The sequence below is a fragment of the Dermacentor silvarum genome, chromosome 5 (genome assembly GCF_013339745.2).
Source record: "Dermacentor silvarum isolate Dsil-2018 chromosome 5, BIME_Dsil_1.4, whole genome shotgun sequence".
Lineage (NCBI taxonomy): Eukaryota > Metazoa > Arthropoda > Arachnida > Ixodida > Ixodidae > Dermacentor > Dermacentor silvarum.
The window spans coordinates 74,954,253-74,981,111 of NC_051158.1; the positions used below are offsets into that span (position 1 = coordinate 74,954,253).

Below are 26,859 nucleotides of genomic sequence, written 5' to 3' on the forward strand. Positions count from 1 at the left end.
CAGCGGCGCCCAGCGGTAGGGTGGCTAGCGTCGCAACGCCGTAGCCACGGGACTACGTTAAAACACTGTAATTAAACCGTTCAAAATTGTGCATTTTTATATTAAAAGGTCTGTGTGCATTGCATGTACCTGTCAAAGCACCTAATACGTTTAGGTTTGTAGTTACCAACAAATGTTTAACTTGGCAGAAAACTGATTTGCACTTCGGCACAATTGAGGGCCGCATTTAGTGCCTATATAAGATCGTACGCATGTTGACACAGTATGTAAGAAAAAAGTTGTCGCAGTTTCACCTGAAAGGCGAAGCATCAATTGCGATAGCAAACTTGTAGAGAGCTATACGGAGTAATGATATTAGCTTTATCAGCTGTATAAACTTGGACATGCAGCAGCATCGGCAACACGCAGAACTGTTGTCGACGCCATCGGCGTTTTGCCCGCGTTCGCTCAAAATGCGTGCGGCGTTGGTGACTGTTGCCGGAGCCTCTGATATAAATAGGCACTGCGTGCCGCAGCTAAACGTCGCCTCCCTTCCCTCCCCCTCCCCCACGGCCTCTCGCTCGTCGGAAGAAGGCGCGTTTGCTCTACATACATGGTGATTGTGAAGGAGAACAGAGACGCCTACTTCTGCAGCCGTTAAGCGAGCACGGCGCAGAACGCGCGTTTGTTCTCCGCCGTGCGTTCACTCCCCGTGAAAGACGCGCCCCTCGCGCCCTTTCACTCGCACATCCAGCGTTCGGCGCGCGGCGACTATTTCTTCTCCAAATGACGTCATACGGAACCTCACGGCGACGGCGACGGCGACGCCGACGGCAGAAATCTGCTTTTGAGTGTCCATATAATTGCTATCGCAATAAAAAGTTGTCGCAGTTTCACCTGAAAGGCGAAGCATCAATTGCGATAGCAAACTTGTAGAGAGCTATACGGAGTAATGATATTAGCTTTATCAGCTGTATAAACTTGGACATGCAGCAGCATCGGCAACACGCAGAACTGTTGTCGACGCCATCGGCGTTTTGCCCGCGTTCGCTCAAAATGCGTGCGGCGTTGGTGACTGTTGCCGGAGCCTCTGATATAAATAGGCACTGCGTGCCGCAGCTAAACGTCGCCTCCCTTCCCTCCCCCTCCCCTACGGCCTCTCGCTCGTCGGAAGAAGGCGCGTTTGCTCTACATACATGGTGATTGTGAAGGAGAACAGAGACGCCTACTTCTGCAGCCCTTAAGCGAGCACAGCGCAGAACGCGCGTTTGTTCTCCGCTGTGCGTTCACTCCCCGTGAAAGACGCGCCCCTCGCGCCCTTTCACTCGCACATACAGCGTTCGGCGCGCGGCGACGATTTCTTCTCCAAATGACGTCATACGGAAACTCACGGCGACGCCGACGGCAGAAATCTGCTTTTGAGTGTCCATATAATTGCTATCGCAATAAAAAGGTGAAAAAGGCGAACAGTGTCGTTATATGCGAACGTGTGCGTGTTGGTGCTGTCAGTACTCTATGAATTGTTGTGTCAATGAAAATTGTTCATGATTACTTCTGTGTGTAAAATGTCGATGTATGCTTGTTAATGTGACCATGTTTATTATATAAACTGAACGACTGTTCACTATGTGCGTGGGTTGTTGATTCTCAAGTGCTCAATGAATTGAATGCGAATGTGTACAGTTGAATACTGCTGTAAGTGTATGCGACCATTTGTGTGAGCTCTATTTATTAGAGAGTTTTAGTTTAGCGCGCGCTAGACAGTACGTACGCAACGCGCGGCGCGCTACGTACGTTACGGTTGAGGCTGTCCCCCACACCATTAGTTTACCGCGCGCAACATCTGAAACGTGGAGTGCGCCTAAACGTCAACACCCTTGCCTCGGAGTGCTACTTGGCGCCATCTAGTGCCTAAGCAATAAACTCGTATAGCCAACATCGGTTGTGACAAGTCAAGGCACGAGACAAGCCAAGCTTTTTCGCGGCGTTCGCGCCGATTTTGTGTTCAGGCGAGCAGCAGCAAGGGAAGAGAATGCCGTCAAGCATCTTGTGGAATCGCCGCCTTTTGGCTACTCTTTCATGGCAAGAAATAGACGATCTGATGCTCACAACCCGCGAGCGGTGGCTTTTGAAAGGTGACTGCAGCCTTGACGACATAGAATACCGCATAAGGCGCGATCGTGAAAGCGAGCTGCTGCGATACCGCTCGCGCAACGGACTCCTCGATGTGGACCAAGTGGAGCCGACGTTGTTTCGACAACAATTCCGCTTCGAGAAACGAGATCTGAGTGAACTTGTTCGTCTGCTGCTGATCCCCGACAAAATATGCAGTGCTCAAAAAGTGACGGTGGTCGGCCGTGATGCACTGTGCCTTTTGCTCCGGCGGCTCGCCTATCCAAACAGATGGTGTGACCTGCAAGAAATATTTGGGTTGCACACGTCAGTTATGTCAAGCGTGAGCTCGCAAGTGGTAACGCACATAACGGCAACGTTCGGACACTTGTTGGAGGACATGAACAACCACTCCTGGCTATCTTCAGAATGCTTGAGGGATTTCGCAGATGTAAGTCGACTGTGTTTCTCACTAGAATAGGTTGCTTTTATTTATATTTACAGCATTTGTCGGTATCGGTTAAACAAGGTAAAATGTGTGTGTGTGCGTGTGTGTGTGTGTGTGTGTGTGTGTGTGTGTGTGTGTGTGTGTGTGTGTGTGTGTGTGTGTGTGTGTGTGTGTGTGTGTGTGTGTGTGCGCGCGTGTGTGTGTGTGTTTGACATTTCGCTTTGCGGCAGCTGTAGATATAATTTAAATGTTGATCCGTTGCTGTTTGTTCCAGGCTGTGAGAAGAAAAGGTGCAACACTGGACAACTGCTGGGCGTTCATTGATGGCACTGCCCGCGCAATATGCCGCCCGAAACGGAACCAACAGGCCTATTTTTCGGGCCACAAAAGGGTACACTGTGTGAAATATCAGTCCCTAATGTGCCCAAATGGCATTGTATGCCAATTAGATGGGCACTACCCTGGACGACGGCATGATGCAGGTTGGTCATGTGATTACTTAAATGCCACTCTAAGTGTGGCAACAGCTATTAATTCAGTGCTGCTTACTTGTTACTGGCACACATTTGCAAGCGTTGTACTGAAAAATGATGACAGACATTTCGTCTAGCTTGCACTTTCACTTATTGCTATATTCAGCCATTCATCAACTTATCGGTTTCTCTTCTATGCAGGAATCCTTCGAGACAGTGGCCTATATGCAAAGTTGGAGCGCCTGGTCAACGGCCAAGACTTTGTAATATATGGCGACCCAGCCTATCCGCTGCTGCCATTGATCATGAAGCCCTATAGTGGGTTTTCGATTACACCTGCGCAGCAACATTTTAATCACGCGATGAGTAGTGTGCGGCAAGCCGTGGAGTGGGGCTTCGGAAAAGTCGTGAGAGAATTCGCTTTTCTGGATTATAAGAAAAACCAGAAACTTCTCCGACAACAAGTGGCTGAGATGTATAAGGCGGCTACCATTCTGACAAACTGCCACACGTGTGTGTACGGCAGCCAAGTTTGCCGGTATTTCTCAGTAAGCCCGCCAAGCTTGCAAGACTACTTGAAGCCACGTCAGCACTTACCGAGTTAATCTTATGTTACTACTTGTGTCCAAAACTTGTCAAGACGAAACGTCAATGAGCGTTTAGCTTTTTACTTATCTGAGTTCTTGGGGCTCTTTAATTCAAGAATTATGTATACAGTCAGGTGATACAACATTTACCCAAGGACCTGAACTGTATTCTCAATGTGATTGTAATGTTATTGTAATTAGAAAATGTCGTGCCTATTTTTTCTATACATTGTAAATATTTCATTAGTGCCTTTTTCTTTTTTGTTGCATACCAGTTGTCATACTGCTCCTGTATCCCGCTCATTGCAGTGAAAATATATGTTCATTGATTAAGTGTTTGTGAGGATATTTTTTCTTTCCTGTGAGAGTCAGTTACGAGTACTTCACATACATTACTTGTTTATTTTTTCTAGAACTCTTTCCAGAATACTCAGCAGGCATTGTTGCTGAGCAAGAACCTTGTTGTGCTCCTCTGTCCTCTCCTTCTGCTCCCGCGCTCTTTGCTCAGCGAGCATTCTCCTTTCTTCTGTTCGTTCTTGCGCCTTCATTTCCATCTCTTTTTCCTTCAGCTGCAGCTCAGCCCGAGTCCGTTCTTCTTCCCACGCCAGCCTCCTCTCTTCAAGAGCCAAACGCCTGGCCTCCATGGCGCACTCCTTTTCTTTCATGAGCAGGTCATGATGCATACGCTTTTCTAAAAACTCTAAATCTGCAGCCTGCTCCTGCCTTTTCTTTCCTACAGGAAAAAAGAAAAAAAATTCATGAGCAATGAAGTGCAAGTTAGTTCATTGTCGGGCTCGTTAGGAAGTAACAGTGCAAGAAGTACTGCACAGGAATGCGCATCAAGCGCATTCTCTCTTCTCTCGTCCCGACAAGCACACTGGAAGCCGCAGATGAAAGGATGGCACAGGGGAAAGAAGTTGTGGCAGTGTGCATCATGACCCTTACTTCCTAACAAGGTTGTAAAGGTCACTTTTATATGCCGAGCGGTTCTTGAATAGCTATAACAAATGGTCTAGGGGTAGCAGCTAAGGTACTGGACACCTACCTCGTACTGGCTCAGTCCGCACAGCCGCTTGTGATGTTGACACGTGCGAGCTGTCCACCTGAGAGGCTGCTTTAGTTGCAGACAGCAGTGCCTGGCTATCGGTGGAGATGGCGTCGCCTGGCTTCTTGACTCGATGAAGCTGCCACTACCGTCGCCATGCTGCGAGTCTACTTCCTCCAGCTGGGAGTCCAATTCTGCCCCTGCCTCGTTGTATTCTTCCTCATTCTGAAGCATCTTATTAAAGAGTTCAGCGGCCGTCGCCCCGTCTTTGCCACCTGCAAACGATTGAAATCATTCGGGTTGTAGAAGTGACTCAATAGTCACATGTGATGTAACAGGGAAATTTTCGGACACAAAGAGTGGTGATGTGAACGAGCTGTCGTACGGTAATAGCTATAAAAAATGCCAGCGTCTCACGATGACTTTCAGCCGTGAAATAAAGCCCAAGAAGAGCGCACAAAAACGTCCTATATGCAGCTTATGTACTGAACACGATTTCAATCAACATTATTAATGTTATCATGTTACAGCAAATCGTTATTTATAAATAACGATTTGCTGTGAAATGATAACGTTAAAGTTTGCTATATCCGCGAAGTCAGCGATTGTGAACGCGTAAAACATGCATATCTTAATTGTTCGCTCATAATGACCCACACGAAATTTCATAAATGCTCTGGACCCACTACGGACACACGGTGCGGTGCAACTCACCCAAACTCGATCTCGATTATTGAACCCTACAGCACCGATGTCCGTCGATCGCAATCGTGTGCTGTACAAATGCATGCGGTTGCATCTACTCACAGTCTATGTATGAGCCGCTGCTTCGGCTGCGTTGCCACGTTCATCGCGGCAGCCGCGTCCCTTTTTGCTGCTGCCGACTTCCGTTCCGCCTCTGGGGCCAGGGTGCATCGGTCTCGCGGCACCGGTGCAGCATTCCCGATACGGCGACGCCGAATTTGAACACCGTGCTCGCGAGACAAGTCGAGCAGCTCCTGCAGCAGAGCTTCCCGTGTGCTGTACTGTTCCTCTGATCCTGACCTGAAACAATCGTGTGGTGCACAAATTCGCAAGCAATTGCCGAACAAAAATTCACGCAGTCAGACTCGCAACTTACTTTCTCAGGTTGACCATGTCCTTCGCAGCGTAATAGGATAGCAGGAGCTCCGTTCGACTGCGGACGTTCCGGGCATTAAACGGCATCCCAGCGATATCCTGCATCTTTGCAGCGATAACGGTCCACTGCACAGGGTCCGCGAATGGATTTAAGCTCCTCACATAGGCAAGGAGCTCCAAATCGAGGGCGATACCGAAATGCACGCGGGATTTGCTCGCTGCCATCACCACTGACCCGCTTGTTTTGCTGTCGGTCGCCGCCATGTTCTTAAGCTCTCGGCAGCGCGAGATCTCGCGAGAGGGCCGCCGGTAGGGTACGTAACGACTGTAGCGAGCGCAACGCAAGCCCGGAGAACTAGCGCGCGTATCCCATACGTGCGCAAACACACGCATCTCTCAGGGGTTCAGCGCATGCGCAGTCGTGCCCCCACTGGCGCGTTGCGTGCGCAAGGCCGTTGCGCGCGCTAAACTAAAACTGTCTATTGAGTGTTATAAATATAATCTTAGTGAATTAATTGAATGTTACATAAAAAGTGTGGTATAATATTACAATAATACGTTCATACATGTTTCGCGTGTGGGAAAAATCTTTTTGTACATATAATTTTTTAAATATTTTATTGCCTGTAGCCTCCGAGACCATTGTTCAGTGCGTGCGAATCTCGAAGCCTTGTATTGGCGCCCCTAGTAGCTTCAATCCTAGTTGTGAAGCCTATAGTCGTGTTGCTGGCTTCACTTGCCTGGAGGCGGCCATGTTGGTTTTGGAAAGGGAGTAACAGTTGCTCCCAGCCATGAGGGAGGAAAGTTCCTCCATTTAAAGACGAACATAGGGGACATCGCCGTTCCTCCTTTAAGGGAGCAAGGGTCACTCCTTTTTTTTAGAGTTGGGAAATATATACGCATGTTGAAAAGACATAACTAGATTGCAGTGCTACAATTGAATACATCACACATTATAATGAATAGCTGATATAAATTAGCATTAAAATTATAAAAAAAATACAATAGCATCCATTGAAGTCATATTTTCTATGTTCACATTAATACCATTAAGATAATTTAACATCTTTGGAATAACATTGCGTAGCATCTGGTCACCATAGTTAGTACGTGAACGAGGCACTAACCAACGATCATGCTGCGGTGTATCATATTTACTCTAAGTGGGTTTTAGGTTGGCCAGATCAGAAATTATTGTTCTTTGTCTGAGTTCTTTCTTTATCGCCTTACAAATGTTGTAATTGTAAAGACTGTGCATACCTATTAGCTTATGCTTTTCTTGTATATAACTTACACAATTATTAGACTCTTCTGTAGCAACAATTTTAAAAAATCTATTTTGAAGTCTTCTAAGCTTATCAATGTTTGTTTGCGTTGTGTCACCCCATACGAGAAAACAGTAGTGAGCATAGGATAGAAACAACGAATGTTAAATGATAAGTATTGTTTTCAACGGAAGTAAATAATGGTTGCGATAAATGATACCAAGTATACGCGAAGTTTTTGTTACTACCTGCTGTACATGTGTTCCATAACATGTTATTCGAAAATATGACACCTAAAGTTTTAACATGATTGACAATTTGGATAACATGTCATTAAGATGCAGAGAAGAAGTTACATGCACCTGCTTGCCTTTTGCTCGGAAAAAAACCGCCTTAGTTTTTTCTGCAATATTTACTAGACCATTGGAGCAAGCCCAGTCATATAACCTCTGTAATATATGATTGCCTCTTTGGACTAACTGGTTAATATCTTCGTGTGCAAAAAATACACTCGTGTCATCAGCATAAACGATATATTGTGCTGAACAATCTATGTTTATAATATCATTTATGTATAAGTTGAAAAGAAACGACCCTAAGATACTGCCCTGACGAACACCGAGAGAATTTGATTTAATCGTTGAAGCAAAATTATTTATACACACATATTGTTTCCTTTCGCTTAAATACGAGCCAAAAATATCTAAGGCGACACCGCGTACACCGTATAAATCTAATTTTTGCAAAAGCAAATTTCTATTCTGAGAATCAAAAGCGTTGCTGAAATACACGAAAACACCAATCACTAATTGTTTACTTGCTATGCTATTTAGAATAAACTCTTTCTGGTCAAGTAGCGCAAGGTCAGTAGATCGATTTTTTCTAAAAACACATTGTGCGTCACATAATAGGTTATGTTGGTAATGAATTCCGCTTACTATGAATGAAGAATTTTTTCTATGATTTTAGAAAATACTGGCAAGATTGATGTGGGTCTGTAGTTTGCTAAATTATTTTTATCTCCCTTTTTGTGCAAAATGCACACTTTAGCAGTCTGCAATGTTGAGGGAAATGTTCCTGTTGACAGACAAAGGTTAATAAGATCAGAAAGTGGTTGTGCGATTATGTCAGCAACGTATTTAATTGGTTTAATTTGAAAATACAAATAATCACAGCAGTTACTGTTTTTAAGCTGCATGATTGTCTCATAGACCTCGTTTTCGGAGGTAGGCCTTAAAAACGTAGTACTTAGGCACTTGTCCTTAATGTTTGACGTAGCATTATGAGGTGTTCCAGCAAAAGTTAAGTTCACTAGATAATAATCAGACGTATTAGATGACTGGCTGCCACAAATAACATTGCCGTTCATTGTTAGGTCTGTAATTGCGCTTGTTGAACTGGGTTTTCCTAACACATTATTGATATTTTTCCAAAAGTAAGCGGATTTACCAGATGAGTGCATAAAAATATTATCAAAGTTTTGTCTAGCCTTTTGAATTTCTTTATTTAGGCGATTACGAAATTTTTTAAAGGTACTAAATAGTTGTGGGTCGCGACAAGGTAGAAATGTATTGTAAATTACATTTTTTTTTCGTTTATCTTATGTAACAGGTCTCGCGTGATCCACGGTTTCCTGATTGTTTTAGATGGGCGGTGGGTAATTCGAGGAAAATTATGATAATATATTTGTTTGAACTTTTCAATAAATGCATTGACTGCAATGTTCACGTTATCTTCGGTTAGAACGTCATTCCACAATATGTGAATTAGTTTCAGTTTCAGTTTCTGTTTATTATTCCTTCAGGATACATAGTTGGTTGTTCAGGATATATTCAGGATACATACAGGCGAGGGTCTCAAAGTCATATGACTGCAGCGGGACCATCGGTTAACAAGATTGGTACAAAATGATTAATTGATAGAGCAGTATAAAAATTGAGCAATCTACAAGTAAATAAATAGTGGACATAGTAGTGAAACGGAATACACACGATTATATAAAAGGAGTCACACTTGTAATTAAGAAAAATACGCACATTATCAATCTCAATTATACAAACCTATTTAAGAAATGAAGTATACACTTTATATGCAAAGTGAATTAAACATGACCACTATTTATAGAAAGTGAAATTTTTAGGTTCATACTTGAATGCATGCAAGGTTAATGATGATTTAAGTGCATAGGGTAAGGTATTACAAAATTTAATCGCCGAGAAGTAAGATGTCATTTGGCCATAGCTTGTGTTACATTTCGTTAATAGAAAGTTGTGATTATGGGCAAACATAGTGCTATTGGTATTTGTGAGCAACCTAGGGTCTATTAATTGAAACGCGAGCTGTTTGTTAAGTAATTTAAATAGAATAATAAGTAAATTAATTTTGAACAAACCAGATACAGGAAGAATGAAGTTAGTCTGAAGGAGCGTAGAAGCATTAGAGTAAAAAATGTCACAGTTTCGCCCTATAAGGGCGAAGCAATGAATGCGATAGCAACACAGCAATGTCATACGAAGTCAGGTGAGCGGCTTTGGTAGCAATATGAATTGTAGTAAACATGAGCTGATTAAGTAAGCAGGTGTGCTGCGGCGTAAGTAGACCGACATGAAGAGAGACTAGATGACCACGAGAAGGTGCGTGTGAAACGGTGGTGTTGATGAGAAGCGCTTCCCGTGAGCAGCGCGTGCGAAGGGACACACCTGTAGCGCTGCACTGCCGATCCGGGCAGCATTGCATGTGTAGCGTGCGTTGGAAAATGTGGCCCGACTATTACTAACTGAATGAACAAGCGTGGTGTGAGCGCGCACAAACAAACACGAATAGATCACACTGAATGACTGCAGACAACGACTGTCAAAACGCCGGCAGCAAGCATGCGCCGCAGCGGGCGAAGGTAGGTGCGGTCTATCGCTCCAACGGAAACTGAGCGGCGAATGCACGGCGCATAAAGGTCAGAGACGTGTGGAGATAAGAGACGGTGCGGACGAGCGACGAGCGCGGTTGTTGGCAGAGTAGAAGCTGCGCCCCCCCCCCCCCCCCCCCCCACGCTCCCTCCGGCGCTGGCTTGCTGCGTCCTTGCTTGCGCGTGGGAGATGATGCGTTCGCTCTCCGTGATAGCGCGCGTCCCCGCACGCTTCCGCTCGGGCATACGGCGCGCGGCGAAGATTTTATCTATAGAGAACCTCACGGTGACGGCGACGACGACGGCGACGCCGACGGCAGAAATCGGGTTGAAGTGTCCATATAATTGCTATCGCAATATATAAAAGAACTCTTGGTAATAATGCGGATGGCCTGGTTCTGAATGGGCTGTACGGACGAAAGGTGACAGTTATATGTATTTCCCCACGAAGTAATGCCATATGTGATGTGACTATGTATGAAGGCAAAGTATAAAGACAATAAGGCGTGAACAGAAAAAAATGGACGAGATTTAGTGAGAGCTCTTATACCAAAAGCAGTTTTTTGTTTCACATAAGCAATATGATTATTGAACTTCAAGTGCGGGTCTAATTTTATGCCAAGGAATGATACATATTCAGCCACTGGGATTCAATGATGGTCTATTGATACCTGGGGTAGATAAGGGAGGACTTTTTGGGATGTTTTAAAAACCATGAACTGAGTTTTAAGTGGGTTTAAAATTAGGTTGTTTAAACGACACTATTGAACAACTTTGTTTAATTCATTGTTCAGCTTAGTGATTAACGTTGTTAACGATTTATGTGACATGGAAATGGTGGTATCATCAGCATAAAGGACAACTTTAGAAATATTAATGCAATCGGGTAAGTCATTAATGTAGATACAAAACAATAGAGGCCCAAGTATTGGACCCTGCGGCACCCCTTGATTATTCCCCTTAACGTTTGAATAAACGCCATCTATGCAGACTGATTGTTCGCGATCAAGCAAGTAATTTTTTATAAAAGTTAAAGGTGGACCAGTTATACCCAGTGATTCTAGTTTAGTAAATAAAATATCATGATTAACGGTGTCAAAGGCCTTAGTGAAATCAAGAAATACAGAACCGACAAAATCGCCGTTGTCAATGGAAGACTTTAAGAAATCCGTTAATGATAGTAAAGCTAGATTAGTTGAACTACCTGCACGGAAACCGAATTGGCAAGGTTTTAGCAACCTAAATTTGTTAAGGTACTTGTTAATGTGTTTCAGAAATAATTTTTCAACAATTTTGCTAATTGAAGACAAAATAGAGATAGGGCGATAGTTTAGGACCTCTGTGATATCATCTTTTTTGTGCACCGGGACTAACTTAGCCTTCTTGAGGGAGCTCGGAAAGGTACCACATTTAAAAATGAGATTAATTATGTTGCTTAATGTTTCCGCAATATATGTAGCAGCGAGCTTCAAGTGATATGCAGAAATATTACCCAGCCCGGCGCTCGAGTTTTTTAGATTTGGGATTGTAGAACACACTTCATCAGGGGTGACAGGAAAGAGAAAAAATGAATGTTTACAACGGGTATGAGGATATGAAGAAGCTACGGGCCTATTATTGTATATCTCATGGAAGTAATCACTAAATGAGTTAGCAATGCCGGATGCCTCAGTATAGATTTGTTGTTTATAATTTATTTTATGAATTATTCTACTAACTTGTTGTCTATTTAAAAAGTCATTGAAAAGTTGCCATTTTTTTCCTGGGGTTATTTTTTTCCTTACAAAATTCTTTTTCATAATAAAGTCGTCTTGACTTTTTCAGAAGGTTATTCAACATATTACTATATTTTTTATACCTAAGTTTTAGACCCACATCGAATGGCTGTTTTTTAGTTTTCCTGTCGAGATTATCTTTCTTTCGCATGCTAGTTAACAACCCTTGGGTTAACCGTAGATTATGGGGAAATTTAAATACTTTCTTGCATTTGACAGTTTTAGTGTTTGCATACACAGCTTTAAGAAACAAGGAGCAGAAATTGTCTATTGCTTTTTCAGGATCACGCAAGTTGCTAATGGAAGTCCAGTCAGTGCCGTGAATTATATTGATAAAGTTATCTTGATGTAAGCTAGAAGTAAAATGGCACGTGTTATTGCGAGGTGGTTTAGCTGCGAAAGTTGCAAATACAGGAAGATGATTAGTGATAAGCACATCAATTACACCTGCCTGTGGCGTTGGTGTTATACTGCTTAAAACATGGTCAAGAAGAGTACCAGTTCCATTGGGTGAAATCAAGTAGGGGATAAAATTGACTGACCGAAACCAAGAAATTGACCGAAACCAAGAAAGAAATCACTGTATGCTATTGTGCTGTTGCTATCAGTATCCAATAAACTAATATTTATATCACCAACCAGCACAACTTTCTTGTTTTCATCAGAGATTATTTTGAGTACTGCGGCGAGATGATGTAGAAAATCCGGGATAGATGAAGATGGGGAACGGTAAATGCAGGCAATGATCAAGTTATTCAGATTGCTGGAAGGGGAAAAGTTAGCCTCAATCCACGCGGATTCACAGTTCAAAACATTTACAGGAAAGTCGAACCTACGCTTGTACTTAATATCAGACGATATAAATATAGCCGAGCCGCCATAGCGGCCAGACTCACGGTGACAATATTCTTAATTGTATGAGCGAAGACCATACAGATTGCCATCACAAGAGCCTAGCCACGTTTCAGTAATACACAGAAATGAAAAGGAATGACATAGCGATTCATTAAACGCAGTAATGCTGTGATGGTTTTTGCACAAACTACGCGCATTGATGTGCAGTAACGAACAGGCAGAATTACCTAGTAACGCTTTTGCTTCCTCACATGAAAGCAATGCCATGATGATATGAAACAAACATTATGAAATAGGAAAGATAAACTGGAGACATCAGTGTCACGTTAATACGCTAAGATCAGATTCCGCATTTATCCAAAAGACCCTGCTGTCATCAGACTTACGGGCCATGATATGACAATTCTCAGTCCAGAGGAACCGCCATTTCGTTTCCTTCTTTAGCGCAAGTGCTTTGCTAAACAGTTTCTTATTGGTCATAGTAAAATGTTCGTTGAGAAAAATAGAACTATCATTGTTTCCAGACATCCCGATCTGGGACGTACGCAGACGCGCTTTGCGAAGGAATTCATTTTTCTTTTCGCGTGGACAAAAGCGCGTGATAATGCTTTTTTCAGCTGTTCTGCTGGCCACACTGTGAACTGCGTCGATGTCTGTCGATGAAACAGGGCATTCAATTACTTCTCCAATGGTTTTCAATATAACTGTGCAGTCTTCGCCTTGTGTACAAGGAACACCTTTGATTTCGACATTATTCAGTCTGCTGTATTGCTCCGTATCTGCTATCCTCTTGGCGAGCTGTTCATTTTCGGCACTGAGCGCTTTGTTTCAATTGACCAGTTCATCGACCGACGCACGCACTGAATCATACTGGTCACTCATGTGACGCACACTGTCCGCAAGTGAGCCAAGGTTACCAAGACCCTGATCTTCTAGCTTCGTGGAAATTTTAGACACAAGATCATCAACAAGGTTATCCAGTTTAGCATGAAGCAGGGACTCAAGGTGCTCAATTTTCTTAGCAAGTTCAGTATTAGTAGGCATATTGTAATGCTAAGCAAAACCACAAGGCAACACTTGTCAGCAGCAGCCGCAGGTGAGTACGTAACATGGACGAAGAAAATAGTATGAGGACCAACCTGTAGCGGAGAGAACAGATTCTTAGTAGTCGTCCAGTTCGTACGACCGCTGCTCAAAAAGTGTCCGGGTGCGTTGGTAGCTCCGTTATATAACCTCCGATGCAGCTAGCGCAGGCGTAGTGGTGTCCAAGGGCAGAAGAGCAACACGTGCGAGCAACAGAGCGCTAAAGGCCGCACAAGGCACACTTTTCTTTTGTTCTTGACGGAAATTATCAAGTTTAGGCGCTGTTATAGAACGCGATGATATAGAGGGTAGATTCTTTTTAATTTGTTGCTTAGTAACTAGAAATACAGGTAGGTGATCGCTAATAACACATGAAATGGTTCCTGCTCTAACATCCTCAGAATTGACGTTGAATTGAATTTTATTTCTCCTTCATTCAAACGAGGGTAGGCCGAGACTAAAAGCATAAAGCCTGACAAAGGTCACAGCCCCCACGAACGACAGGTTTGACATCAGATCACACACATATGCACAATTTTGCGCGTTACAACAGCGTTGGTTACAGTGAAAGTAATTGGTTGCACTGTCTATGGTCAGTAGACTCTTCAAATTTATTTAAAAAAATGTACAGCAACAGCTAAGTACAACTAGGCATTTCAGATTCTAATGGTGCACAAAATAAACGTCAGCGAATTTATAGAGTAATATAGAGCAACAACATGCGCAAAAAAAGAAACACATCCTAATTGTGTGCCAAAAAAATAAAAAATAAAAAAATTAAGAAAATGAATAAAAAAAGTGGGAACAGAACCTGGATGCAAAACATATTTGTGTTAATACAAAACGCAAAAATATGAAATGAAATCACATCATGTGGATCCTGAAAAAAATTACATGTAATTCATGGCAGAAACATGTTTCGTTTAATACACTCATTTATTCAATTTTAAAGTATATATCTTCCCTATCTAACCAATCTCGTATTTCTTTTTTAAATGTCTTTAAGGATACAGATGCACTGAATCTGTTCATTATTTTTGTGGACTTTGTGAGAGACATCGATTAGTGTAGATGTATTGGTAGTAACGTTTCTTGGCATATTAATAGTGTTAAGTAGTCCAAAATTATCAAACAGACACGTCATCTCATGTTTACAAGTTTTGTTAGATAACATGTGAATAATAATATCGCCGCCACGTACAATTAAATACCTATTAATCACAGCATGGTTAAACAAGTTTTCTAAATGAGCCATAAATTTCGAAATATTTCCTGAGGGAGGGCGATAGACGGCTGATATGACGTAATTGTTTAGGACAGCTGTCAGTATCTCACAATCACTGCAGGTTCTGAACAACAAAATTCTGTTAGGAGTTCACAGTGAAAAGTTTCTTTTACAAGCAAGCAAACACCAACACCTCGACTATAGGAACGATTTTCACAGTAAACATCGTAACCAGGCAGAGAAAATGGATAATCATCATTCGTGTACCAAGTTACGGTTAACATGATTATGTCAAACTGAAAATCAAGTTGTGAAAATAAGAAATCTAGAGACTCATATTTATTTCTTGCGGATTGACCTTTTAAATGAAAGAATTTTATGCCAGGCATAAATTTGTCTCCAATATGTCTAGGCAATTCAGTTGGCAAAACGAACATAGTTCAAGAAATATGGATATAAACGTGACAGGAACCTCAAACTGTGCTCGGGAAATCTTCCTTACTCTTCACCAGAATGGCTGGAAGACCATCCCTGCGTCTCATCAGGACCTTATCTTTCGTACACCATACAAAACGTACGTCATTCTCTCTAGCCCATTGCTTTGCCTCCCAGAACAAAGTTCGAGTTTGCTTTGTCAAGTTCTCCTTAATCATCACTTCAGATTTGGCATCCCTTAGCTTCTTACGGCCATGTAGCCAGGTGTCCCGAACCGACTGTGGCGACAAGCGTACAATGATGCCTGGTATCTTGTCCGTCCTAGAAGGTAGACGGTGTATTGCCGTGACATCACTTCCTGTTAGAGCTGGCATCTGAATGGATGCAGCAACTGTACCGACCTTTACAATAAGTTCTCATGATCAGTCTTTGGATTCCATGAAACTCTAGATTGAGCTTCCTATTATGTCGTTCAAGTTCATTGAGATCTTTCTTTATATCTTGAATTTCTTTAGTGCTCGAACTTGTTTCTGGCTGAATCAGCTTTCCGCCTTACATCTGACAATTTGTTGTCCTGCTCTTTAATGGCAGCGAGTACACCATCGTATTGTCAGACAACATTTTCCCGCTGGCCTCGATGGCAGCAACAGTGTCTTTCAGAGTGAATCCTCCTTTTATAAGCTGCTGAAGGCTGCGGAGGGACGTCGTCGTCACGTGTAGAGTCTTCTGCGCACCACTTGTTGACGAGGCAGCTAGACAACACGGTGGCACGTATGGATCAGTAATGAGTGATTACTGTTCACGCTTGGCACGGAATGAGAATTCCACGCAACGTCTTGCGCAGCCGGTCCCCGGCTACCCTTTCGCACCTGTCGCAGCAGCTGTCGATCCTCGCCATACAAGCAGCACTGTAAAATGTAGAAATGAAGTTTAGGACGAGTCCTTTCTGTGCCTCTGCTGCTGCCCAAGTCGGCCAAGGAATGCCGCTGCTTTGAGCTCGTCAAAGCCACCGCGTCATTCCACAGTTCTACAAGCTCCCTAACACGCCTACGACGCCATCCTGCGTGGACCTTACGGCTTCACGCCCCCCCCCCCCCCCCTTAAATGAGAACGTTACACACATGTTCGCCGCGAGCTCGAGGCTGCAAGTGCTGCCCCGTTTCATCCACGCCCACTTGCCCCCATCATTGACCAATCAACCCCAGCGATCTCCCTCATTCAGGCGGTTGTGTGCCAAGAATATGCCAACCTCGGTTTTCCTGCTGCCCGCTCGGTCTCCCGACCTGACGTCAGACTCCTCGTCTCCTCGCCCATTTTCCGACCCTCGCCACGACAGTAGTCCCGCTCGATCGCCGTCACCTCAGCGCCGTCGGTCCCCGTCGCCCCAGCCATGTCGCTATTGGTGGCCGAGCGAAAGTTCTACCCCAAGATAATATCCGTTACAATGCTGCGTGCAATAGGAGATGACCACGTCGCGACATTTTCAGTAGATGTCTGCCCCTATTCTTCGCCACGTCTACAGGATGCTATTTTCCCTGACGCAACATTTAGTCCCATGATTGCTGCGGACCCATTGCATGAACAAGCAGCAGCTCTGTGTCGCCTTTTGGTTCCCTACCACGACATCTTCGACCTCAATCAATCGACAATTGGGCTAGGCTTCAATTAAGCATCACATATACTGGTGATGCCAGTCCTATGCATCGCCGGTCATATCGACGTTATGCTTCAGAGTGTAAGGTTATTCAAGTTGAAGTGAACAAGACGCTAGCCAAAGGCATTGTTGTTCTCGTTAAAAAGAAAGATGGCAGATGGCGTTTCTGCGTAGATTATTGCCTTCTAAACCAAATACCAAAAAAGACGTCTACCCCTTGCGTCGCATTGACGACGCTCTTGATTGTCTCCACAGCGCCAACTACTTTTCATCAATAGACCTTCGGTCTGGTTATTTGCGAATTTGTGTGAATGAAAATGACCAGGAGGAGACCACGTTCGTCACCGCTGATGGTCTATATCAATTCAAAGTTATGTCATTCGGTCTATGCAACGCTCCAGCAACGTTCGAACGTACGATGGACTCTTTGCTTCAAGGGTTCGAATGGCCGACATGCCTCTGGTACCTGGACGATGTTCTCGTTTTTTCGGCGACATTTGAGACACACCTTGAGCACTTATAAGTTGTTCTTCAAGTCTTCCGCGAGGCTAGGCTCCAACTAAATCTTCAATCTTCTGAAGAAGGGCGTGCCATTTTCGTGGAGTCCCGCTCAAACTGCCACGTTTGCCCACCTGGCCAACCTTCTCATCACGCCGCCCATACTTGCCCACTTTGATCCATCGTCTCCTATAGAGGTCCGTACCGATGCCAGTGGTCACGGTATTGGAGCCGTCTTAACCCAACGCCAACAGGGTCAAGATCGTGTTGTCGCCTATGCTAGCTGCCTCCTCACAGCAGCCGAGCGCAACTATTCGATTACAGATCGTGAATGCCTGGCTCTCGTCTGGGTGGTTTCCAAATTCCGCCCGTACTTGTATGACACGCACTTCTCTGTTATCACGGACCACAACGCGCTCTGCTGGCTTTCCTCACTCAAGGATCCTACCGGCCGACTTGATCGCTGGGCTCTGCGGCTGCAAGATTATTCCTATGCAGTACTGTACAAGTCGGGCCGCCTAAATCAACACGCAGACTTTTTATCACGCTATCCAGTGAACGAACCACCCGCCGACCCTGACCCTGATGCCGACGCTTGTGTTTTCTCCGTTTCTCAGCTGCTACACGTCGCCGACGAGCAACGCCGTGATGCCCCCTTGCGCTCCATCATTGGTCACTTGGAACCTTCGCCTTCTGATTCGTCCCTTCACTTGTTTGTTTTCCGGGATAGTGTATTATACCGCCACAACATACGCCCCGATGGTCCTGCACTACTTCTCGTCATTCCTAAGCACCTCCACTCAGCTGTTCTCCAAGAACTCCACGACTTACCAATGGCAGCTCACCTCGGCGTCTCCCGCACCTACGACCGGATTCACCGACGCTTTTTGCACTGCCTTGCCCGCTTCATTTCGGAAATACGCTGTTGCGTGTGAGAAATGCCAGAACCGAAAAACACCATCAACGCTCCCTGCCGGGTGCCTTCAATCGCATGACATTCATTCGGAGCCGTTCTTTCGCGTTGGCTTGGACTTACTTGGCCCTTTCCTTCTATCAACGTTGGGCAACAAAGGAGTTGCTATGGCGACAGATTACGCCACGGGCTACGCCATCACCAGAGAGGTTCCAACAAGCTGCGCCACAGATGTCGCCGATTTTCTTTTACGTGATGTGAATCTGCAGCATGGAGTTCCACACCAACTGCTCAATGAGAGCAGCATTCCGAGCAAGTTGGTCATCTATAGTTCAAGTGTTATTGCGCAACAAAAAGACACGGATGTCAGAGAAGGTGGTGTGTGTTCGTCTTCTCTGACGTCCGTGTCTTTTTGTTGCGCAATAACACTTGAGTTATGAACCAACTGCTCACTGGCCGCTGTCGGACATTCCTTTCTAAAGTCATCACCGATATGGGGCTCCTGCTTTGCCCAGGGGGCGCTGCGAAAATGGTGCTTAAAAGGGCCCTCTGTCCGAAACTGGGTAGTACCAAGCGCGGTCGTCTGCTTCGGAAAGCACGTTTACAATATGGACCCGCAACTTTCGGCTGTGTTGTACCATGGCTTGCAGCGAATATCGGGCGCCGAAAATTTTTTCAGGGGTGGCACGCTGCGTTAAGGCAAGAAATTATGCAACTCCGAATACGTGTACGCCATTCAAGAAATAAGCGGCGAAGTTTTAGCGCGGTGTCAATCGCAAGCGATGCGAGTCACGTACGAAGTTGAAGTTCAGGTAAGGTTTGCACGGTGCTAAATTCAGGCGCATAAACGCGACGAAATGCTTGCTATAAATGAATTCACAGCAGCGATAAGCAGACATCATGTGTACGGAACTGCTCGAGCGCACGGCAGTACGCGCCACGACGGTAGCGGTCTTTCAGCATGCCGCGATGTACGAACTGCTCGAGCGCACGATCGTACGCGCCGCGACGGCAGCGGTCTTTCGACATGCAGCGAAACGCCGGGCCTCTTGCAGTCTTTGTTGACTGCATGCCGCTAGATAGTAATTATGCCTGCGCTGTAGTAGCGGCCATCTGTTCCTTTAGCAACTGATAAATAACTGATGCAATGCACATGAGCTCGTAGGAACGTGCGTGCGAATCGCGCTGCAGCGCGAGCTCGGGCGCTGCTCGCTTGATGTAGCTTTTAATGACAGCGCTCGAACATCGATGTGCTGTAATTAATACTGCCTTGCTGCGCTGCCTTTAACATGCTAGCTTGAGGTCAAGGATGAGCATAATTAACTCTCAAACCTCTGCTGCTCGTAGTGGAGTAGTGAAGTTATCCAGCGCGCCCGACGCTCCGCTTCGCGAGGCCTTGATGGAAAACGGTAGAATCTGATGTTGGGATTCAGGCTTTCATGCTCGTGGCAGCTCACAACGCAGACGGTGACGCTCTCCTGATCTCTAGGACTCTCCTGATCGGCGTCGCCGATTCCTTCTGCTTCCAGCATTACACTCGCCGGTGCACAGAGAGTCCGTTTTTGTTAAACTATAGGCTGCGGCCTGCTCGCAGCGTGGTCTGTGAGAAGTGACGAGCCTTTTCGCACTCGAAACAGGGCAGAAAAAAAGTGCGAATCGAAGCAAAACGCGGGCTCGAAACGTGCTTCGCCACAGCCAGGGCTCCCAAGCTGATACTAACCAGATGACGTTTTTCGCGCCACCAGGTGCCGCTACTATACCTCAAACGCCCTTCCTGTAGTCCTGCTCAACCAGGCCCAAGCAGGCTACGTATTACCATCCACAGACTAATGGTCCCACGGAGCGTCTGAATCGAACCCTTACAGACATGCTTGTTAAATGTCTCGCCCTACCCCTTGTCACATTTGCATACAATTCTTCGCGTCACGACGCTGCCAGTTCTTCCCCGCTTTTTCTGCTGTTCGGCCGAGAACAAACATTGCCACTGGACACATCCCTTCCATTCGAAGCAGCAGAGTCCAGAGAATATGCACTTGACGCCATCACCAGGGCAGCCCAAGCATGCGAAATTGCCCGCGCTTGCCTCGTGACCTCCCAAAAGAACCAACGGGATTTGTAAGATCGTCAACACAGAGACGTCCACCTTTCACCTGGATCTTTGGTACTCCTGTGGTTACCGACTCGTCACGTTGGTCCATACCCAGTGCTGTGTGCCGTGATTCTATTACTTATGAAATCGCACCACTCAGTACCAGTGCTAGAGCACTGCACGGGCTCGGGCTTACCCGAAAGCCTGGGCCCGGCCCGGCCCGTGGGCCGGTCCGGGCCGGGTAGAACAGTTTTTTAACGGGCTCGGGCCAGGCTCGGGCACGGAATGTGCTTTTTGACCCGGGCCCGGGCCGGGCTCGGGCTTTCTTGTGGCATGCATGTGACGTGCAGCGAGTTATTCTCGGGCGTCTCAACTCTGAAAAACATTATTTTTCGGTCTCGGGCCGGGTTCGGGCAGGTTTCGAGTCGGGCTCGGGCCGGGCTCGGGCCTAAGGTAAAGGGCTGGCAGGTCGGGCCGGGCGGGTAACGTAGATTATTTCGGGGCCCGGGTCGTGCCCGGGTCTCGCCATAAAAGTTTTGATAGGGCTCGGGCGGACCGCCCAATGTAAAAACGGGGCCGGGCCGGGCCCGCGCTGAAAAAATCGGCCCGTGCAGTGCTCTAACCAGTGCCTCATCTGCACCGAGCTTTACTGACGTTGTTCATGTCGCACGCTTGAAACCGTATTACTCTCCTGTTACCACCGATATTTAGACGCACCAGGACGGTGCTTCTGCCACCGGTGATAATGATACATGTATATTGCGTGCTTCTTGTGGACGATGCGCGTGGGCGCCCCGACGAAGCAGACGAACTGCTTCTTGCTCTCGACCTGTCGGCTAAACTGACCAGCACTGCAATTGTCTTTCGTAAATATACTTTGTAAATCTGCAAATTTCGGTCAGTGTTGACAAGGTAAATAAAATGATCTTAGGTCTTCCCAGGGCATCGCATATGTGCAGTGTATGCCGTTTCTAGCCAGGTAACTGAAGCTAAGGAGCATCTTGTTGGGCAGTTTATATCGGTAGGAGACTGACATTCTCGTTTGCAATGACGGCACTGATTTTTTCTGTCTAGAGACTATAAAAGTCCGTCATCATTATGCAAGTGCTTTCCCTGGCAATAGTGTTACCTTTGTGAATTGACTTGTTTGATATATCATGTCAATTTTACAACTGCTTCCCTGCCCAATGAACAAGTTATGCTTTTCAATTGAGTTTTAAAGTGCTGATGGTTGCAATTAATTTTAAGCAGTCCTAACTAGAAACTGTTCCGCCACTTCTCCAAGAGTTTTAAATGACCTTTACGTATGCCACCTTGGGGCCCTAAAGAACCTTTCACTAAACGTATGTATGGTTACGTTATGTAAATACCAACTAGAAGGTCTCATACCTTGCTCTGCGAGAATCAGTTAAAACTTTAAGAAGAGCTTCGCATAATTTATTATAGTCTGAAGGTGTTTATTGGAAGAGCTCGGAGCAGCGCAACGTCGACGGGCAGGGCAGTTACAGCTTCAAAGCCCGAGAGCCGTTGCTGAGCGAGAGCGCTCGACCCACTAGCGTTTAGATCCAGTAGCACTGAACCCACTAGTGTCTGTCTTCGCTACAATCACCCCCGGAAACGATAAGGGAGCCGCCCGGCGACCTAACAGCTCGTCACGATGAGCGGGTCGAAGTAACGCTTTAGACGGTCGACATGGACAATGTCTCGTCCACGGCGGCGCATGTCTGAAGATGGCTCAACTGGTTCTATAACGTAGCTGACAGGAGATGCGCGTTTGAGAACACGATAAGGGCCTTCATACCCCGGGACCAGTTTTGATGAGAGGCCAGGGGCAGTCAAAGGGACTGAGAGCCACACGAGCGCTCCCGGATCGAAGGTGACCGTGGAAGTGGCGTCACCGCGAGTGCTCCTCTGGCGCTCTTGATCATCGGAAGTAAAGGCCCGTGCTAGGTCGCGGCACTCTTCTGCATTCCTGACCGTGGCAGAAATAGGCACACACTCGGATGCATCCGGCCGGTACGGTAGAATGGTGTCGATGGTGTGCGAAGGGTGTCGACCATACAGCAAGAAATAGGGTGAAAATCCAGTGGTGCTCTGCGTAGCGGTATTATACTCGTAGGTCACGAAGGGCAGAATGGCGTCCCAGTTCGTGTGGTCGCAGGTGACGCACGTTGAAAGCATGTCGCCGAGTGTACGGTTGAAGCGTTCTGTGAGGCCATTCGTTTGAGGGTGGTACGCCGTAGTCGTACGATGAACAACGTGGCACTCCTTGAGAACCGCTTCAACTACTTCCGACAGGAAGACGCGCCTGCGATCGCTGACCAGTTCTTGAGGTGGACCATGCTGCAGGATGAATCGGCGAAGCCGGAATGAGGCAACATCGCCCGCTGTAGCTGCTGGGAGAGCGGCGGTTTCGGCGTATCGCGTAAGGTGATCTACTGCCACAATGGCCCAGCGGTTATCAGCCGACGTCAAGGGAAGTGATCCATACAAATCGATGCCAACGCGCCCGAACGGCCGGGTAGGGCAGGGCAGAGTCTGCAGACCAGCTGGCGAGAGCTGGGTCGAAGATTTCTGGCGCTGGCACTCGGCGCATGAGCGAACGAACTTTTGAATGTAGTTGCACATTCCTCGCCAGTAGTAGCGTTGTCGGAGGCGCTGGTAGGTTTTGAAAAGTACTGAGTGTGCACACTGTGGGTCAGAGCGGAACGATGCGCAGATCTCAGAACGGAGGCCTCGAGGTACTACTAATAACCACTGGCGGCCGTCAGAGGTGCAATTGCGTCGGTGAAGCAGGTCTTCGCGAATGGAGAAATGGCGAGCTTGACGGCGCAACGCACGAGTGGTTGGCTGCGATGACGGGTCAGCAAGGAAGTCTATGATGGAGGCAATCCAGGGGTCTTTGCGTTGCTCGGAAGCGATGGTCCCAATGTCGACGGAAGAAACGTCAAGCTGGGATAGTGAGCAGCAGGCATTGTCGTCAGGCAAGGGAGAACGTGAGAGGGCGTCAGCGTCAGCATGCTGGCGTCCGTTTCGGTACAGCACGCGGATATCGTAATCCTGCAATCGAAGCGCCCAGCGGGCGAGAAGGCCTGAGGGATCCTTCAATGACGACAGCCAGCATAGTGCATGGTGGTCCGTGACGACATCAAATTGGCGACCATACAAATAGGGCCGGAACTTAGTAAGCGCCCAGATGATTGCCAGACATTCTTTTTCCGTGACGCTGTAATTTGTCTCGGCTTTAGTAAGCGTACGGCTTGCATATGCCACAACATATTCAGGGAACCCTTCTTTGCGCTGCGCTAGGACAGCGCCGAGGCCAACACCGCTGGCATCTGTGTGCACCTCAATAGGTGCCGTTGGGTCGTAGCGGCGCAAAATGGGAGGAGACGTCAGCAAACGACGGATCTTAGTGAACGCCTCGTCGCACTCGGACGACCACGATTGGAGGGGTCCGTTCCTTCCAAGGAGCTTCGTCAGGGGCGATATAACGGCGGCGAAATTGCGAATAAAGCGCCTGAAGTAGGAACACAACCCTACGAAACTGCGTAGATCCTTGACGGACGTCGGTCTAGGGAATTCGGCGACGGCACGAAGTTTGGCTGGATCGGGGAGGATTCCATCCTGCGAGACGACGTAACCTAGTATCGTGAGCTGCCGTGCTGCAAATCGGCACTTCTTTAGGTTCAGTTGGAGGCCAGCGTTTGCTAAGAACGTCAAAACACGCCGTAGGCGTTGAAGGTGCGTGGTGAAGTCAGAGGAAAAAACAACAACGTCGTCGAGATAACATAAGCACGTGTGCCACTTCAAACGGCGCAGAACTGTGTCCATCATGCGTTCAAAGGTTGCTGGCGCATTACAAATTCCAAAGAGTATGACGTTAAATTCGTATAAGCCGTCGGGTGTGACAAAGGCTGTCTTCTGCCTATCGACGTCAGCCATGGGTACTTGCCAATATCGGGAGCGTAAATCTAGCGATGAAAAGAATTCTGCTCCTTGTAGGCTATCGATAGCGTCATCGATTCGCGGCCGCGGGTATACATCTTTGCGAGTGATCTTGTTCAGGCGCCGATAGTCTACACAGAACCGTACCGAGCCGTCTTTTTCGTAACAAGGACGATAGGAGATGCCCATGGACTGTTCCAGGGTCGGATCACTTCGCGGCGAAGCATATCGTCCGCTTGCTCATTAATCACACGACGTTCTGTGGCAGAGACGCGATATGGGCGTTGCCGCAATGGCGGTTGGGAGCCGGTGTCAATATGGTGCGTGACAGCAGACGTCCGACCCAGGGACGGTTGCCCGACATCAAAAGAAGAACGAAATTCTTCTAAGATGCGCAGAAGCTGAAAACGCTGAGCTGGGGTGAGACCATCGGCAATTGATGAATCGAACACACCTGTGGGCAAAGGGTCGGACGTAGAGAGAAAACCGAGCGTGTTGTAACTGGCGCAAGACGTGGCTTCGGGAACATTCGTAATTTGTACGTCGTCAATCACCTCCACATGGCCAAGACATTCGCCTTGAAGCAGCATTACGGGGTATGAGAAGGGGTTACAGACGAAAATAGCTGTGGAGCCCCGTTCGACGTTCACAGTCGCAAAACGTAGCAGCAGACTTTTTCGAGTATAAAAGCGGCCAGACGGAGAAAGTAGTGCGACGGCGTCAGAGAGGCTGCTGCAATGCATTAGACAATCACTGACGAGTTCGGAGGAACGCTGGTGTCGTGCCTGACGAGAAGTTTGTTCGCAAAAGAAGCATTATCGGCAGGCGTCATATCTGAGATCGGCGACAGTTCTAGTTCGGCGCGTGCGCAATGAATAACAGCATTGTGGCGGGCGAGAAAGTCCCACCCCAGGATAACTTCGTGGGAGCACGAAGAAATCACAATAAATTCGATGGCGTATACAACGTCCTCGATGAGAACACGAGCGGTGCACGCCGCTAGCGGGTGAATACGCTGTGCGCCTGCTGTGCGGAGGGAGAATCTGGCAAGGGGCGTCGTGACCTTTCGAAGGAAGCGACAAAGCTTTGCGTCCATAACTTACACAGCGGCTCCGGTATCCACGAGGGCATATGTGCGTACACCGTCAACTAACACGTCTATCACATTGGTCGGGCTACCTTGAGGACTTTCGCGTTTCGACGGCGTTGCAGCCCTTGCCTCATGGACTGCGACGATTAGTTTTTCTCATCTCGAGCTACGGGACGAGGCCGCATAGGTGATGGGGAGCGTCGGCGTGGAGAAGGTGAGCGGCGGATGTTGGCAGACCGGCGGAATGGTGGTGACGCAGCCCGAGGTTCGTCGTCGTAATATGGGCGCGGAGAACCCACCATAGCACTTGGCGCATATGGTGTAGCGCTAGCCGACTGCACGCGACTACAGTGGCGTGCGACGTGGCCTGCGTAGCCGCACGCAAAACATATCGCCCGATTGTCCGCCGTACGCCACCGAGTCGCTGCGGCAGGTCCCATCCATGTGGGAGGACGCGCTGGACGTGGCGGCTGGTGAAGTGCTTGCACAGCAGGCTGTTGTCGAGGCATAGCGAGGACTTCGGCGTACGTGAGAGGTCCCCGTTGAGGGAGTTGTTGAGGCTGGGTGATGACTTCCGCGTAGCTCAGTGGCACAGTCGTCGGGATCTGTTGCGGCCTGGCCATGACTTCGGCGTAGCTGTGAGGCGTAGCCGCAGGAACGCACTGGTGGTGCTCAGGCAAAACCTCGTGCAGTTCTTGCGCTATGACGCGGCGAAGCGGAGGCGCAAAACTCGGCGTTGGCGCGTATACCGGCTGCGGCTGTGCCAAATTCGTCAATGATAGTTGCCGGGCAACTTCCTCGCGGACGAAGGCCTTCATTTCTGCGAGCAAAGCTGTCTGGTCGGACATGGCAGCCAAACCAGCGAGGTGTTCGTCACGCGGTAGAGAGCGACGGGTCAGTGATCGCTGCCTGCGGAGTTCATAGCTCTGGCACAGTGTGATAATTTCGGCCACAGAGCGAGGACTTTTGGCCAGCAACATGGTAAAGGCGTCGTCTTCTATGCCCTTCAGGATGTTGCGAATTCGACCAGACTCCGCCATGGTCGGATCGACTTTCTGCACAGGTCCAGGACATCTTCAATATAACAGGTGAATGTTTCTCCTGGCTGTTGAGCTCGTTCTCGCAAACGCTGCTCGGCACGCAGCTTGCGAACAGCAGGGCGACCAAACACATCGGCGAGGGAAGTCTTAAACTCGGACGATGTCTGGAACTCTCCTTCATGGTTGTTATACCACAGGCTGGCCACTCCAGCGAGGTAGAACAGAACATAGCTCAGTTTGGCCGCGTCGTCCCACTTGTTATGGGCGCTTACCCTGTCGTACGCCGTAAGCTATTCGTCCACGTCAGTGTCGTCCGCTCCAGTG

At 47.3% G+C, this 26,859-nt stretch overlaps 1 protein-coding gene across 1 annotated transcript; it reads left to right on the forward strand.

Moving 5' to 3' along the window:
- The first annotated feature begins 1,940 nt into the window (after positions 1 to 1,940).
- On the forward strand, positions 1,941 to 4,266 carry LOC125945714 (uncharacterized). Its single transcript, XM_049667966.1, has 4 exons — positions 1,941 to 2,542; positions 2,814 to 3,021; positions 3,214 to 3,330; positions 4,169 to 4,266. Exons 1-4 carry the CDS (start codon positions 2,012 to 2,014, stop codon positions 4,264 to 4,266), a joined length of 954 nt encoding a protein of 317 aa, XP_049523923.1. The 5' UTR covers positions 1,941 to 2,011.
- Positions 4,267 to 26,859: the final 22,593 nt, after the last annotated feature.